Source organism: Lissotriton vulgaris, chromosome 11 (assembly GCF_964263255.1).
Source record: "Lissotriton vulgaris chromosome 11, aLisVul1.2, whole genome shotgun sequence".
Lineage (NCBI taxonomy): Eukaryota > Metazoa > Chordata > Amphibia > Caudata > Salamandridae > Lissotriton > Lissotriton vulgaris.
The window spans coordinates 1,095,594,634-1,095,610,198 of NC_141699.1; the positions used below are offsets into that span (position 1 = coordinate 1,095,594,634).

At 46.6% G+C, this 15,565-nt stretch overlaps 1 protein-coding gene across 2 annotated transcripts in view; it reads right to left on the bottom strand.

Moving 5' to 3' along the window:
- Positions 1 to 15,565, bottom strand: part of BCL6 (BCL6 transcription repressor) — a 28,005-nt gene that overhangs the window by 6,849 nt on the left and 5,591 nt on the right. For both annotated transcript variants that reach the window (XM_086944621.1, XM_086944620.1), the window contains exons 2-6: positions 6,945 to 6,983; positions 6,434 to 6,599; positions 5,337 to 5,558; positions 3,503 to 4,477; positions 1,935 to 2,116 (exon numbers count right to left, since the gene is read on the bottom strand). In XM_086944621.1, coding sequence (XP_086800747.1) covers positions 1,935 to 2,116; positions 3,503 to 4,477; positions 5,337 to 5,558; positions 6,434 to 6,597 — 1,543 coding nt within the window. In that variant the 5' untranslated portion in view covers positions 6,598 to 6,599; positions 6,945 to 6,983. The remainder of the gene's footprint in view (positions 1 to 1,934; positions 2,117 to 3,502; positions 4,478 to 5,336; positions 5,559 to 6,433; positions 6,600 to 6,944; positions 6,984 to 15,565) is intronic.

Genomic DNA, 15,565 nt, shown 5'->3' on the forward strand with positions numbered 1-15,565 from the left:
ATGTGAACCATTTGCCAGGACAGTGTTCATGCATATAAAAAAAATTCAATAATGAAGTAATACCGCCACAGAATCAGACTTGGTACGCTGCATAGTTTGCCTTTTCTTGCTGCATAATTTAGTCAGACATACTGCATAATTTGGTCCTCTCATACGATATAATTCCAATGGCCGTCATGTAATAATTCAGCAAGTTTACAAATATTTGTCATGCAGGGTAATGCGTTAAAAGTTGTAACAGAGAGGTGCACTGGGTGTGGTCTTCAGTAACTTTAAAGAGACTGACAGGATGCGGTGTTCACAGTATGCTCTACCTGTTTGCTGTTATTGTGATGCTTTCTTTCCTGAGAAAAAGCCTTGTGGTATAATAAACAAGCATTGGCAACGTAATTAGTGCTTCCCTAAATGAGAGCTATTGGCTTGGTCAATGTGTTTTAGCCATGTTGTACAGCAGCGCCAGTGGTGTACAAATACAGGTCAACATTTTAGAAGAGGAAAGTGGGAGATTTTAGAAAAATAACTGGGAGATTGTTTTGCTCCTATTGACTTCTGTTGAGGCCTGAATCGGGTCTATTATCTTGCAAGAGACTTGCAAGCGTACTGCTGCAGAATTGGATATCAGAATTGCAGATACACATTTTTTTCCCCCCTTACCTGGCAGGGGCACTGAGAAATCGCTGTGACCGGGAGAGTGCATGAAATTTTTTTTATCCCCCAGCCTGCAGGCGCAGGTTACTGGCAGCAAATACTAAGAGTCTCACTAGACCAGTCACAGATGAAACCCATTGAGGAATCAGTTTTTGGATGCTGGAATCAGGAGACAAGACTTGAGATCTATAGTTTCCGGTCTAAATCGGAAGGGTTGGCATGTATGGCTGTGCATCATGGCTAAAATGAAAGTTAAAAAAGCACTAGTGTATCGTCCTTACTCATATGTGGGCCTAAGGCCCTGGACACTACAGAGTGGACGACACAGCGTTTAACCAATTTGTACTCTGTCCGTGCTCCACACAAAGAACAGACCGTAATAAGTCACGCGCAATGCCAAATGAGAATGCCTCCACAAAGAGTAATGATGCCAACAAAAGGTAAGTAATGGGCGAGCTTAAAGCCCCATTAGATTTTTTTCTTTTAACACGAGATGTGTCGCAGTAGTGACCGCGCATGCGTGCTGCCTGCAGGCGAGACCAAAAAGGGGTTACAGTTCAGAGTTAACAGACTCAGAAACATGAGCCTGAAGAGTCTGTTTAGTTCAGTCACCATAGAAGAGCGCCACCTCTGCTGTTTCTAAGAACTGCGTGCAATTTTCTAGAAATTTCAGAGACATGGGTTTTGGGACTCCGTAAAACATTGCAGATTATTTTTGGAGAACGAAATGTGTTGGCTGTGTTACATTTACTCTATAAATTCACTGCAACCGGAGGAATATAAAAGAAAAAAAAAAAGACAAAATTGTTGGCATCATTACGGATGAACACTAGCAAAGGTGTGCATTACTAATAGTGTGTGACCTGAAAAATGATACTGTTTCTATCATGACAGACCTACAACACTGACATACTCCCGGAATCTGGACAGGAGAACCTAGCAGTCCGATGAACAGAGAAGGGTGGCTTTCAGCGCTCCACCTTGGCAGGATCCGCTTACAGCACCGCTAATCCCACCTGCACAAGGTCTGGGGAACTTGCACAAGGCAGCTTGTAATACAACCTGTAGTGCCGTCAATACGGCACCTAGAAGCTGACACAAATAAATAAAAAACGACACGACTTGCACATTGTATACACCTGTAAATTAAGCTGCTTAGTCTTCACCAATGCCTTCATCTTCCCTCTTTCACTTAAATTATTGGATACTCCAGATTCGATAACTAAAAAACCTAAACTACATGGATCCCCATGCATGGCTACTCAGTGTAATAATATTCTACCTACCACAACTAGAGTCGGAGTATTCAGACTGTGTCTCCGTCATCTCCTCGCCGAAGGTGGATCCTGGAGTATGTGGGCAGATCTCAGAGTGTGGCGGAGACCGAGATTCACAGGAGCTGTATTTTGGGGTGTGCACATACAGAGGTGAGCTGACTTCAGAGCTTTGAGGGGACACCGCTGGGGACCTTGAGGGAGACAATACATTGAAGTGCATAAGAGAAACGTTTGGCAGAAAGACATTTTTTAATTCAAAAACCATTTGAAATTGAAAACGCGCGTATTGTGGCATTCTGTTTTTAGGTAAAACTTATAGCATCATGCAAACCATGGATTTTACGGCACTTTTGAATATTTCTCAGAAAAAGAAGATGCCAAGTATGCTTAACAGATAATAGCCTAGCTTTCCATGCAGTCCTTACAAGGTTTCTGCCCCAAAAGACCAAAGAACCCTCCTGCGATATTTGACAGATGCCATTCTTAAATGGAATGTCTGTAAGTGCACAACATATGCTTTTAATAAAGAGATGTCACAACTTTGGTAGACAAGCATTTCAAGCAAGCAAGGCTGGAAGCCCCAATCAATCTCAGGAGCATTGGCGGATATTAGAATTTGGGGAGGACGGCCATGGGGTCTTCTGTACAACAATATCAAGCCCTTTGGAATGAAGGGCTTGTGCTATCAACAGCCACCAGTATATTTCAGCAGGATGTTCAGAACCTGCTGTAGTGATCCAACCATCCTCAATCACCTCATTATCTTCTCATATTTTAGATCTAACAGAAGAATAAGTGTCCTTCAAACTACAGTTCGATTTTCTAGATTTGGTTAGGTGAGCTATGTGATTACTAGCCATTACACCGGGAAACATTACATAAAAGACTGAAGAAAATGTAGCGTCATCCTTTAACAGATTCTGTACAGACCACCTTTAATAGCTCCTTTAGTGAACTGCCATATCCCCTACCTATCTAATGCACATGTGCTCCAGCCAAACACAAAAAACAGCCACCTTTTCACTTAGTACAAATGTAATACCTGTATATATATGGACAACCTTTTTTAAATCTCGTAACTAGTAATCTTCAGCACTTGTGCGGTCATAAAGGACTTATGTTTATACTTTATATGTTGATTCTAGTTTGCTTTAATTACTACAAATGCCGAGTGGGAGCTTTAAGGAGTTTTATTCACTTATGTGAAGCACTCTAAATTGGAAGCATCTTTTTGCACTTCCTATATTTGCCATCCATCTGCATTTGTTACAATGCTATGGGTCGATTATGTCCTTATTGCTCACTGTACACGGATTTAGGCCCAGAGCTTAAGAGTGCCTGGTGGCGACCTCGGATTCGATTTGATTTGATGCTGGGTGGTGTTTTTACAAGGCGTTGGACCGATGATTAGATAGTTGCATTACTAGTGTTTGCATACAGAAACGAAATCCACGGATGTTCTTTCATTCAAACCTTTGTCTATAACGTTTTAGTGCAAGGTTATCATATAGCAAAGCTGGTTGATACGGTGGATATGCAGCAGCTGTGAAAGGCTGCCACTTAATTATTGTCTTTACCTGTTACTGGTGTTCAACCGGCTTTGTTGAGGTACTGTGGAGTCTTCGCCAATATTCATCTTTTCTGATGTGGCATCCAGATGTTGAGGCTCACTGGGTGGTTGGCATGCAGGCGTGGAACTGTACGACTGAGGGGAAAGAGTGTCTGCCTCATTCTGGTTAGTGCCTTTGTCCGTTGTACTCTGGTTGAGAGAGTTGAGGACAATATACTTATATTTTTTCCAGTTGCAGGCTTTAGGATCAGTGGGACTTTTGGACACTGGCGAGTTGGTGCCTTGATTGATGCATGCATTTTTGCTACTGCTGGACTCGGTCGGTGAATTTGGTTGGCAATCTGATTTTTGAGGACTTTGAGGGCTCACCAGGCCCTTGCGATTTGCAGGCGAATTGGATGGCTTAAAGTGAAGACTTATTTCATCCTCTGAAGAAGTCCTGTCCTCCTCATTTGCAGCCTTGTTGCAAATGAAGTATGGATTGTTCCTCACTGAAGAAACTGCAGTCTTGGGACCTGAAGCCACACTGTAGTGAGAGTCCCTTCTGATGTCGTCCTTCGCAGCTTCCTTTGGGGAGTAGCTGGCGTTCTGGCACACATTGCCAGAGACATCCGAGACAGCCCTACTATAATCCGTTACAAGTGTCCTAGAGCTGTTACAAGGCAAAACGCTTTCCTTCGGAAAACTTCTGCCTCTGGGGGCTTCTGGTGCAGCCATTCTCCCATCTCGGACATCGTCTTCTGGGAAGAGGAAACCATGTACTGGGATGTGACTGTACAAGGGGTAAGAGGAGGGGGAACCGGGCATACCATTGTACAGGCCTGGGACAAAAGGTCTTCCATCACAGACACCATTGTTCCGAAGTGCTCCGTTGTTTTCACTCAGATCTCGATTCCTATAGGGTATTACATCTTGGGGCAACATCAATCTTCCACCCATGATGTCTTCTCGGAGAGGCTTCACTGAAGGTACAATCTCTTCACTGAAAGATACCAACAATAGACAATCAACATTAAGTACGATTTATTAGAATGTGGTGAGACAGTTTCTTTCAATAGAGGATACTAAAAATTATAGTTTTATAAATGTGCACTCAACCAAGACTACTTTACAAACCCATGCAGACAACGGTGTAAATGCTACTCTGTTTAACAGACTGCAAAGACATGAGCTGAATGCTAAACTCGAAGTTATGCAACACTAAACGAGGTCTGTGAAAGGGTCTGTGAAAAGGCTGCAAACAGCAAACTGCCTGGAGGCGCGTAGCATAGGAGTAGGAATGAGAACGTCAGGGCAAACAGTGTATGTAGTGGAGTAAACTGGTCAGTCTTGCAAAGTTTTATTTGTATTTACCGAGATGCACTCAAAGGCTGCTTGCACTGACTGGCATCTAACTAGCAATTCTAACCTATCAGCTGCCAAGAAAAGCTGAAAATAATCTGGTTCTCTTCAATGCTACCTGTAGAAAAGTTAGTCGAGTAGCAGATTGAACTGCTAAAGCTAGGCCTGACACACGAGCTCGGTTTTAATGAGGCCTGAAGTCAATGGCAGTGATGCAGGTGCGTTGAGAAAGAAAGCAGCAGTACCTTTGGCATGCCTCAGATAGACAACATAGATCTATATTTATCTTGGTCTTGCCTCAAACTTGGTAGGGAAACCGTTGGACTAGCTGGGCATCGACTCCATTATCAAGTAATTTATATCTTAGTAACATCCAGTTTGCCACACAATGCTTTTAAGATGGATGGCAGAGGATTAAAGTAAAGCTATCAGCCTTCAGGTGTGTTCTTACATACACTCAGCTTTCATATGACTTCCACAAACTGCATGCTTAATCTCACCTGGACTTAATGAACTTCCGGCAGGTGTCTGCGACATGTTCCATCTGCAGGTAGAGCGCAGTGCCCATGACCGCCAAGATGCTGCTGTCCCTCAGGTTGAGTCGTGAAGAGTACATGAATTCCAGCAGGACCCGGAACCCCTCTGGACTGATCTCTGGGTCCAAGTTGATTATGTTCAGGTTGGATTTAGTCTGGTCAGTAAAGATAGTGTAGAACAGACCACTGTTGGGAAGAGGATGTATGTCACATGTTTAGACTGATTTCTGTCAGACATCCAACAGCACAAGTTCAATCAACAGCACGCATTCATGTAGATCTAGCTATAAGGAGTTCAGCATAGTAGCCTATTTCGAAAAAGTGACTACCTAGTCTCCATTGTCAAAGCCCTGGATCGAATGTTACCCTCTAAAGAGTTGTATTTAATTCAAAGCGGGTTATGGCGGTTTGCAGTGTGTTTCTTTGTAGAGGGCATCGACATGGACATGTTAAAAAATACTCAGAAAAGAATGAACAGTTGAAACACTAGTGCTAGGCAAATAGCTACTATGCAAAGTCTTGTTGGGAAATGCAAAACACGCAAAGATTTAAATGGTGTGGTCTTAATCATGCAATTCTGCAAGAGGGTCAAAAGGTTTGGTATGTGAATTTAAGACCAAAACATAACGGTGGCACTAAGGTTACTGTGGAAAAAATTCTCAGTACAAGTGCCAGTCTAAACTTTGCTGATGTAGTCACCAGAAAACAGCAATCGTTGGCACTCTAGCTCCCACTTCAGTCAAACCCCTCACACAAGTGTGAGTGTGTATGTGTGTGCGCACGCTTAACAACGGTAAGCGTTCTAAGCACTGATGATCAGCAACACAAGAGAGGAAAAGTGGACTGTGATTTCGATGCCATCACAATGAAGAACGTCTAAAGCAATTCGATCAGACAAAGCTTCAGGTCTGCTCGGACAGGTAGAAGCAGAATGGTTTCACTATCATCCATACAAAGGAACCAAGGAGGAGAAGCGAACTGCCATAGTCAGTTAACAGTAGTCTAAGGGACACCAAATCTGTTATGTGGGTGTGTGCAAGGCACCTCACTGGATCGCTTACCTGCAGGCCATAAGGACAGTCTTGTGGGCTCGAAAATGCTCCCGGTTAACCACAATAATGACATCTGTGAGTATGTCCCTGCTTCGAAGTCGGTTGAGATTCAGAAGGACATCGTTGGCATGGCGAGTGAACTGAATACAGCTATCCGAAGGGGACGCCATCATTACTGGGAGGGAAAGAAAAAGAAACAATGTAATTTAAAAATCAATTGGTTGAGTTTTAGGTTGGCAGCATCCAGTGGCAACAGTGGGCAAACATGGTAACCTATGATTATAAGGCGCATTTAGTTTTTTTTTTTTTAACATAGTGGCAGTGGGAAAACGTTCAAAGTTGGGGGACCACTGATGCTAGCTCCACACAACCAGTTTAAGAATTCTATCAGGCGGGGATGCTAAAGGTATTTGGTCTTACTTCAAGTTGCAGAGCACTATGGGTAAAGTCAAAGTTTCAGAGAAATGATAGGCACACAATCACTTTCAATTTGGCAGTGTTAAGATTTTGAGTGACTTACCTGGTGGCGCGTTTCACAATCTCCAAATAAATTCAAAACCTGAAAAAACAAAACAAAACGTTAATTAGTAGGTACGCGCAGTAAATCTCCAGAAAATATTCATATTTTATCAAAATGTTGCAAGGTGTAGAATTGCGATGGCAGGACACCGAAGATGCATTGTTTTGGGTCAAGGACAACAAATGTTCATTTTTATTTTGTCCAATGGACAAGAGGTCCCCACTTCCTCAAACGGAAATACCTTGGCTGCTACTGTGCCACAGTATAGATCTGTGAAAGAACAGCCTGCCAATAAGGCAGGGTGTGCATCCTCATGTAGGATTTGGTCAAACACATATGATTCATTAACTTAAACATTTACTAATAGGGCGAGCATTCCAAGGAAATGCAAGAAGCTCCGCTTACATTACAGATTAAAATTCTCTACACATCTTCAAAATGTAACAATTTGAGACTACACCGCACCATGGGAGAATGCACCTACATGTAATGGGATCTTAAACTATCTGATACAAGGGTGCCTCTCGTGGACAAGGGCGCGTCTCGTGGACAGTGAGATGTAAATAAGCAGACCGTGCAGTTATTATGGGATCAAACATCCCTACTTGTACAAAGTCTGACCTTTTAGTCAAAAAGAACAGCATGTGGGCTAAAAAGGACTTGGGACAAAGGTCCCTCATATCAATATCGAGAAACCGAGATGAAGCATTGGGACAAAAAATGTAAATTTGCGGACTACTCTGCCATAGTGGAGCATATATGTTTCAAATACACATTAGGATGTACCTAGTTACGTTTCTGCAATTTGGAATGTTAGACGGATGTTCCTGTACTTGTTCGATTGTTTTCAGTTCTGTACATCTATAAACTGTCCGGGAAACCTGGTGTGTGCCTCGCAACATTGCTAGTCAGCCTGGTTGCTTGTTTAGAGAGCTCTATCAGTTTTCATTGAATGAGTTCAACGCATTAACTCCCGTCTCCTGCCTAGTTCTTACCTAGATCTTAGGAGGAGCCTTTTCTATTCATAGTGCTTTCCTCTGAAAAAGTGGAGTTTTCCAGAATGTGTGTTTCTGTAGTCAGTCTGGAGCCAGGAAATAATAAGGATGGTGGCAGCCTAGTCTTTTTATGCAGACACCACTTCAGGTGGAGGAGACCTGCTCCCCACGGGTTCCCTTGCAGTCTGACTTCCTCTTTCCACTTCACTGGGTAGGATAGAAAGGGGGGTGGGGGCGTGTATAACCTCCTTGGATGCCAACAAAGCCTTGATTATCAGAGGCAGAGTACATTCATAGAGCACCTTAAACCTATAGCTGTCAAGGTTCTAGAGACATTCCTACTTTTCTTTCTGTATCACAGAAACAAACGCAGGATCATCATAGTGGCTACCTTGCTTTCTGACCTTTGTCAAAGTCAAGAGGTCTGACTTTCATGTGCAACCACCATGCATGCATCATAAGATGAAAAATCAGACCCATTAGCTTTGCCCCTCACTCCTATTAGACAATGGCTCCATGTACATTATATATGTCCAGAGTTATTCGCTTCATTTCGACCCAAGATATGAATGTTTATTTTAGTACTTAAAGCCTAAAGGGTTCATATGATGAGGTTTTGTTCTAGTAATGTAACTCCACTCAGATAACGACTTTCCTGTGTGTACAGGCCAGGGGTGCTAGACTATGACCGGAAAGTGGCTCCCCTCAGGTCCGGACACAAATGGCTTGAGTAGAACAAGACCCACTTAAAAAATAAATAAAATGTGCTAATCTCCAATGTTGTGGTTTTTACATGGCGTGTAGCGCCCACTGACTTCTTTGAAAAGTTACTCGTTACTTTGACCAACCTATTTGAAATGAGCCGAGCAGGCAGCTTGTTATATGCCGTCACAGTGGAAACGGAATGCCACCTAGCCCAGACAGTGAAAAGTGCTGTGTGCAGTGCCCTCCCACGCGTGCATTCCTCGACTCTTACTAGAGGACAACCACCGGGGGCCGAAGAGTGCTGTGTGCAGAGCCCTCCTGCGCATGCGTTCCTCGACTCTCCGTAGAGGTCAACCTCAGGGGCCAAAGAGTGAAGTGCCCTCCCGCGTGTGCGTTCCTCGATTCATCCTAGAGGAAAACCACCGGGGGCCCCAAGTGCGAAGAGTGCTGTGTGCAGAGCCCTCCTGCGCATGCGTTCCTCGACTCTCCGTAGAGGTCAACCTCAGGGGCCAAAGAGTGAAGTGCCTTTCCTCCCGCGCGTTCCTCTATTCATCTTAGAAGACAACCACCGGGGGCCCAAGAGCGAAGAGTGCTGTGTGCAGAGCCCTCCCGCATGTGCGTTCCTCTATTCATCCTAGAGGACAACCACCAGGGCCCCAAGAGCGAAGAGTGCTGTGTGCAGAGCCCTCCCGCGTGTGTGTTCCTCAACTCCTCCAAGAGTAGAACCACCGGGGGGCCCCCCAAGAGCGAGAGTGGTGTGCAGAGCTCTCCTGCGTGTGCGTTCGATTCATCCTAGAGGACAACCACCGGGGGCCCCAAGAGCGAGAGTGGTGTGCAGAGCCCTCCCACGTGTGTGTTCCTCTATTCATCCTAGAGGACAATCACCGGGGGCCCAAGAGCGAAGAGTGCTGTGTGCAGAGCCCTTCCGCGTGTGCATTCCTCGACTCCAAAAGGACAACCCCCGGAGGCCCAAGAGCGAAGAGTGCCGTATGCAGAGCCCTTCCGCGTGTGCATTCCTCTATTCATCCTAGAGGACAACCACCGGGGGCCCAAGAGCGAAGAGTGCTGTGTGCAGAGCCCTTCCGCGTGTGCATTCCTCTATTCATCCTAGAGGACAACCACCGGGGGCCCAAGAGCGAAGAGTGCTGTGTGCAGAGCTCTCCTGCGTGTGCGTTCGATTCATCCTAGAGGACAACCACCGGGGGCCCCAAGAGCGAGAGTGGTGTGCAGAGCCCTCCCACGTGTGTGTTCCTCTATTCATCCTAGAGGACAATCACCGGGGGCCCAAGAGCGAAGAGTGCTGTGTGCAGAGCTCTCCTGCGTGTGCATTCCTCGACTCCAAAAGGACAACCCCCGGAGGCCCAAGAGCGAAGAGTGCCGTATGCAGAGCCCTTCCGCGTGTGCATTCCTCGACTCCAAAAGGACAACCCCCGGAGGCCCAAGAGCGAAGAGTGCCGTATGCAGAGCCCTTCCGCGTGTGCATTCCTCGACTCCAAAAGGACAACCACCAGGGCCCCAAGAGCGAAGAGTGCTGTGTGCAGAGCCCTCCCGCGTGTGTGTTCCTCGACTTCTCCAAGAGTAGAACCACCGGGGGGCCCCCCCAAGAGCGAGAGTGGTGTGCAGAGCTCTCCTGCGTGTGCGTTCGATTCATCCTAGAGGACAACCACCGGGGGCCCCGAGAGTGGTGTGCAGAGCTCTCCTGCGTGTCTCGATTCATCCTAGAGCTCTACCACCGGGGGCCCCAAGAGCGAAGAGTGCCGTATGCAGAGTCCTCCCATGTCTACCACCCACTACTCCTCTAGAGGTCATCTACCGGGGCCCCAGTTCCTTTGCTAGAAATCTGCTGCAAACACAAGTGGTTTCCTGCCTGGGTTCACTCTGCGCCTCTGTTTTACACACCAGCCTTTGACCACTTCTAATTTGTTGCTGCACATGCCTCTTGTGCTGGCAAACCAATGCCCTCCTAGTTGGATTAACAGAATAACACCGCTGCTACATCGACCGCTCCTTTCCGTGCAACAAAAGACATTATGGAAGAGTACACCTTAACCTCGCTTCTGCCTGTTAGAGCGGAGCAGCATTAAGAGTACCAGGTCAACAAATGGCCTGGAGATCATATGCTGGTGGGGCGGCTAAAATCTCCATTCCTTAGAGGAGCAACCTGAAAGCAGTGTTGTTGAATATCCCATCCTAATATCCACACCACCATTACTGACCTTGGAGAAGGTCCTTAACGGTAGTGGTGTGTCTTATTATCTGGGCTGAGCTTATATAACTATGGGGTATGGTTATTGAGCTGCGATATTTATCTATGGTCGCCTGGTATTTCCCTACAACAATAGGAGCAGTACGAGTGTTCTCAGAAATTCGTAGGAGAACTGGTCCATTTTACACTTAGACTTAGGTGTGACATTGCTGTAAAGAAATACATAAACCCTGATGAGTCCTTTCGGAAGGCTAAACTCCTTGGCCGGGCTGTTTTGTTGATGTATTGAAGAATAATAAAGAGAATTGTGTTGAGACTTTATACCACGGCTCCCATGTTATTTTGATATTGGAGAAGAGTACATTAATATTGAATTGTGTGCTTCATGAAAGGAGGAGACACAAGATGAAGAACAAACTCTGCAATACAATTATTGGATTCATGAGGCTCTTCCTTTTGTATCTCTGTTTCTGTTTTAATGTATTTATGGTTTTAGAGTAGTTTGACCATTAGGGTGTGAGTACGAACCACTGTTACTTTGTGGAACTAGCACCTGTCTTTTACCAAAACTACTCTTGCTTTGGGATGATCAATAATCTGTGATTTCGATATGATGGGAGAAAGATGTGCATGCTGTGCTCCAGCATTATCACAAATGATTACGGACACGAGTAATAAATATTTTAATATTCACTGAAAAAAAAAAGAAACGTATTTCTTCACTTTGTCTGAAAGTGGATACTTGCAACACCAAATAAATGCAGATTAAGGTTCACACCGTGGAAATTTCGTGCAGTCAGTGAAATTGAATTTGTGACATACACAGAAGCAGGAGTGATGTAGTTGCTCATGTAGAGGTGCTCCTATTGGAGAAAGAGTATGGAAGGGTTAGCAAAGTTGGCTTCAGAGGATGGCAGTAGCAGGTTTGGGCGTCCCAAGGACTAACGGCTCTAGCTAAAGTGCTGGACAGCACTTTAGCCAGCAAGTGCAGATATCAGTTTATAGGAGGTGTACAGACAGATGCAGATTATCAGAAGGCATGAGTGGATGATGCTAGACAAACCTGATAGTCTTCCAAACATAATGCCTTTGCAGTTAACTGGTTACAAGTTGGCACCGCTCATCTGATGGTGGATTTTACATGAATGAGAGGTCCTGGTGGGTGAAGAGGAGACTGTACAGGGCATTCTTGGTATCGGAGTTTGAAAGAGAATTTAACAGAAAATACTGTAGGATAAGCATTACGAATGGAGGTCAATGCTTCAAACGGGTCATTCCCATTGGAAGCCACCCCTGTAGTTTAAAACTGCTTTTTCAGGCACATAGCGGTACAAAAGGGGGTGGTGATGGACGAAGCATCTGAATCAATCAAACACTCACACCCAATCAAAAGATCTGGGTTCAATCCATCACTGTTCTTTAGCCCACTCTGCCACCCCAGTTCAGACATGGCCATATGCAAATCTGTCTGACCCTGTGCCTCATGGGAACAGTCCAGCCCGAACTGCCAAGTCATGTCTTCCCTGGACCGGAAACAAGCTTCCGAGGACCGGTTTCTGGCATTCCAGCCGTCTTCAGCCCGGCTTGCTTGAATCCAGTGGCAAAGTGAGCAAGGGACTCACGTCTGAGCATACCCTGCCACACTTATGGCGGCCAAAGCCGGGCTGAAGACGGTTGGAAGGCCAGAAACCGGTCCTCGTAACTTGTTTCCGGGCCAGGGAAGACATGGCTTGGCAGTTTGAGCTGGACTGTTCCCATGAGGCACAGGGTCAGACTGATTTGCATATAGCCATGTCTGCCATTCCTCACATATGTTCTGTACGCATGGGTCCCCGCCTGCCCACTTCCAGGCTTCCTCTCGTGCACATGCAGTGCTGTGTCACCCATGCTGAAGGAATGGCTCCAAACTGGGCCTATGTGGACCCTGGCCTGAGCAGAACTTTGCACATGACTCCTGGAACAATGAATTACTTCGAAATGTGTCATTCTCGTGCGGGAGAATGGGTATCCCATGGTGGCGTGAAAGCCATGTATACCTCCAAGAGGCATACTGGAGCAGCACTGTGTGTCCGAGCAGTAAGAGTGGCCTCAATTGCCGTCTGATTTCCAGGTTTTCGCAGACCGTACACAGGGTTCGATGCATCCTGTAAGCAGCACAGCCCGGGAGAGGCGGCGCGGGAGTTAAACGTGCCACCAAGGGCTTCCAAGGAGCCTCGAAAGGGCGTGCATTCTGCAGTATGGCAGCAGGGGCGTGGAGCTGACCTCACATGCACTCACTACCTCCCTCTGCCTCTCTTCCGGCTTTGCTGCAGGATGGAACTGAAGTCCTCCGCTGCGAGTATTCACTCCCACCCCATTTCCAATTGTTGCTTTAATGGTGAACGAAGCCCGTGACTCTGAGGTGTGTGCTCTGCTGTCAGAAGGTAACGAATTCGAGCGGCAATGCTGGTTAGAAGTTTGTTTCATATAAACGCGGGGGTGGGGCGGGGAGGGAAGCCAAGAGCGCGGTGGCCAGCAGAGGGCGCGCCAACACCGGCTGCGCCATGGCGCACTGCCCTGGCTGGGCTGCACACAGCGTACAGGTGCGCCAGACCTCAGATGAACCTGCCCGGACTGACTGCAGCCTGGCCAGCTCCCGGGGTGGTGCCGCCTGGGCTCTCAGTAGTTTTGCATCCAGGAGACGGGATACACAGTGGCAAACACGCGACCGCTGAGAAAATGTAAGCAAAAGCATTTCTGGTTTCACCAACTTCCAGGGATGACCGGTCTAGAGGAGAGCCTGCGAGAAATGGCTTCAGGGAAACACTCGATGTTTCGGATATTTTTATTTTGAAAGTTTTATATAGCGCGGACAAGATATTTGCAGATATCAGAGCGCTTTACAAAAACAGGGGGTAAAGAAACAAGGGGGTGATTAACAGACTTATGAGCAAAGAGTAGTTGTAGGTACAAGATGGGTAGCAATATAGGGAAGGTACAGGGGGGGGGGGGCATAATCACAAAACCGATGATACAAATCGACAATCGAACAAAACAGGCTTAAACACTGCCCATGGGCGCGCTTTTGCACCGTGCTTTTCAGGCCTTGTCTAGAACTCCAGGGAGGGAAGGGGCCTCAGAATAGGTTCATAAGGCGCCGCTTCCTGGGTTGGCCGCATGGGGCTGGCGGTGCTTGAAGTGCGCGTCTGCACTGAACTGGCTGCCGACTGGACAGGCCCTGGAATTGGTGTTTCTGGGAGACGCAGCCCAGTCTTCAAACACTCTCACGAGGGCAGACAAACCAGGCCATCACAAGTAGTGTGTGAAGTGCAGGGACGGGAATCCTTACCATGGGTGTCTGTCCTGTACACGTCCAGCTATAGATCAGATGTGTGACCAGCCCACATCGATGCGCACGTAGCAGAGTTATTTGATCAAGGCTAGATCTTAGAGCCCGGTTCTCTCATCTGCCGAATCTTAGTAACAGTCCTGCTCTCGCCAAACGTTATGTAAAGTACCAGGCAGCCTTAGTCAGTCCTAACATGCTTATGTGGAGAACACAGCCCGGAGCCTAAGAAGAGAACTATAGCCAGCGTCACGCAAACCCCCCTCTGCATAAAGCGGAGGTGAGGCTTAAGCACGAGCTACAAGTGTTTGCGCACAGCACTTAGTGTGGGAGCGCAAAGAATAGGTGGACTTCATACACACTTCAGTGCTTGCGGGGGTGGGCGGAACACAGTTTTACTCTGCAGAATTCCATATTTACAGAAAAACTTACATTCCACAGAGTTCCTCGAGCGGCGGAATTTCATCAAGCCACGCTGCTTGCACTGTTTAGCACCAGGAACTTGTCCCGTGCTGTCAAGTCAGCGTGAACGGCACCACGCGCCATGCCAGAGGGTGCCATTTCTTTCTGTACTCAAGTAGATTTTCTAGCCAAGTGGCAGCATTCTCAACGCAAACGATGGCAACAGGCTGCAACCGCCTACAATCACACCGAGATTCAACCCAGCGCTCAATTTGTCTTGCATCAGGCTTGCCAACATTAAGTTGGCGACCAGCATTCACAAAAAACTGCCACATGGAGTTTCCGGAACCCCGCACTGCAGACATAGCACGGAGTGGGCAAAACTGCCACCAGAGAGGAGTTTACTGCCCACCCTAGTTTGTAGTCTATCAGCTTGTGAAACCAGAAATGTTACGCGAGCTGCATGCATGTTCGTGCCCTCTGATTAACATTAGAATATATTGCCTGAAATAGCATATCTTGTGTTTGATTGTTCTTGCCCTCTTAAAGATAGCCAGCTGTCCTGACGTTGTATAGTTAGGAATATCTTCCTATCAAGGCGGAATTTAAATTGAGCAAACACCAGGAGATGGACGGAGTGCTGAAACTTTTCAGACAGACAATCACCCCCCCCCCCCCCCCCCTTCGTGTTCAGCCTTGCTTTTGCTACTTTAAGCTAATCTATTGATTCAGTTGAACTCGACATTTTTTAAAACGTAGTGTTGGCCTTCTGCCTCCCATGTAATCCAAGCCGTATGTCTCAGGACATTTTTAAACCATAGTCGCAGGATTGCTCTAGAGCGCACAGTTCGCCAACAGCCGCGTCCGAAGCCTGCCTTCGGAGTTTAGCCACTTTCAACTCCAGTTGCAGGCTTGAGCTGTTGTAAAGGGTGTGCTAGAGATGGCCCCTTTTAAATACGTTTAAACACAGACATTCAACCAGCAACCG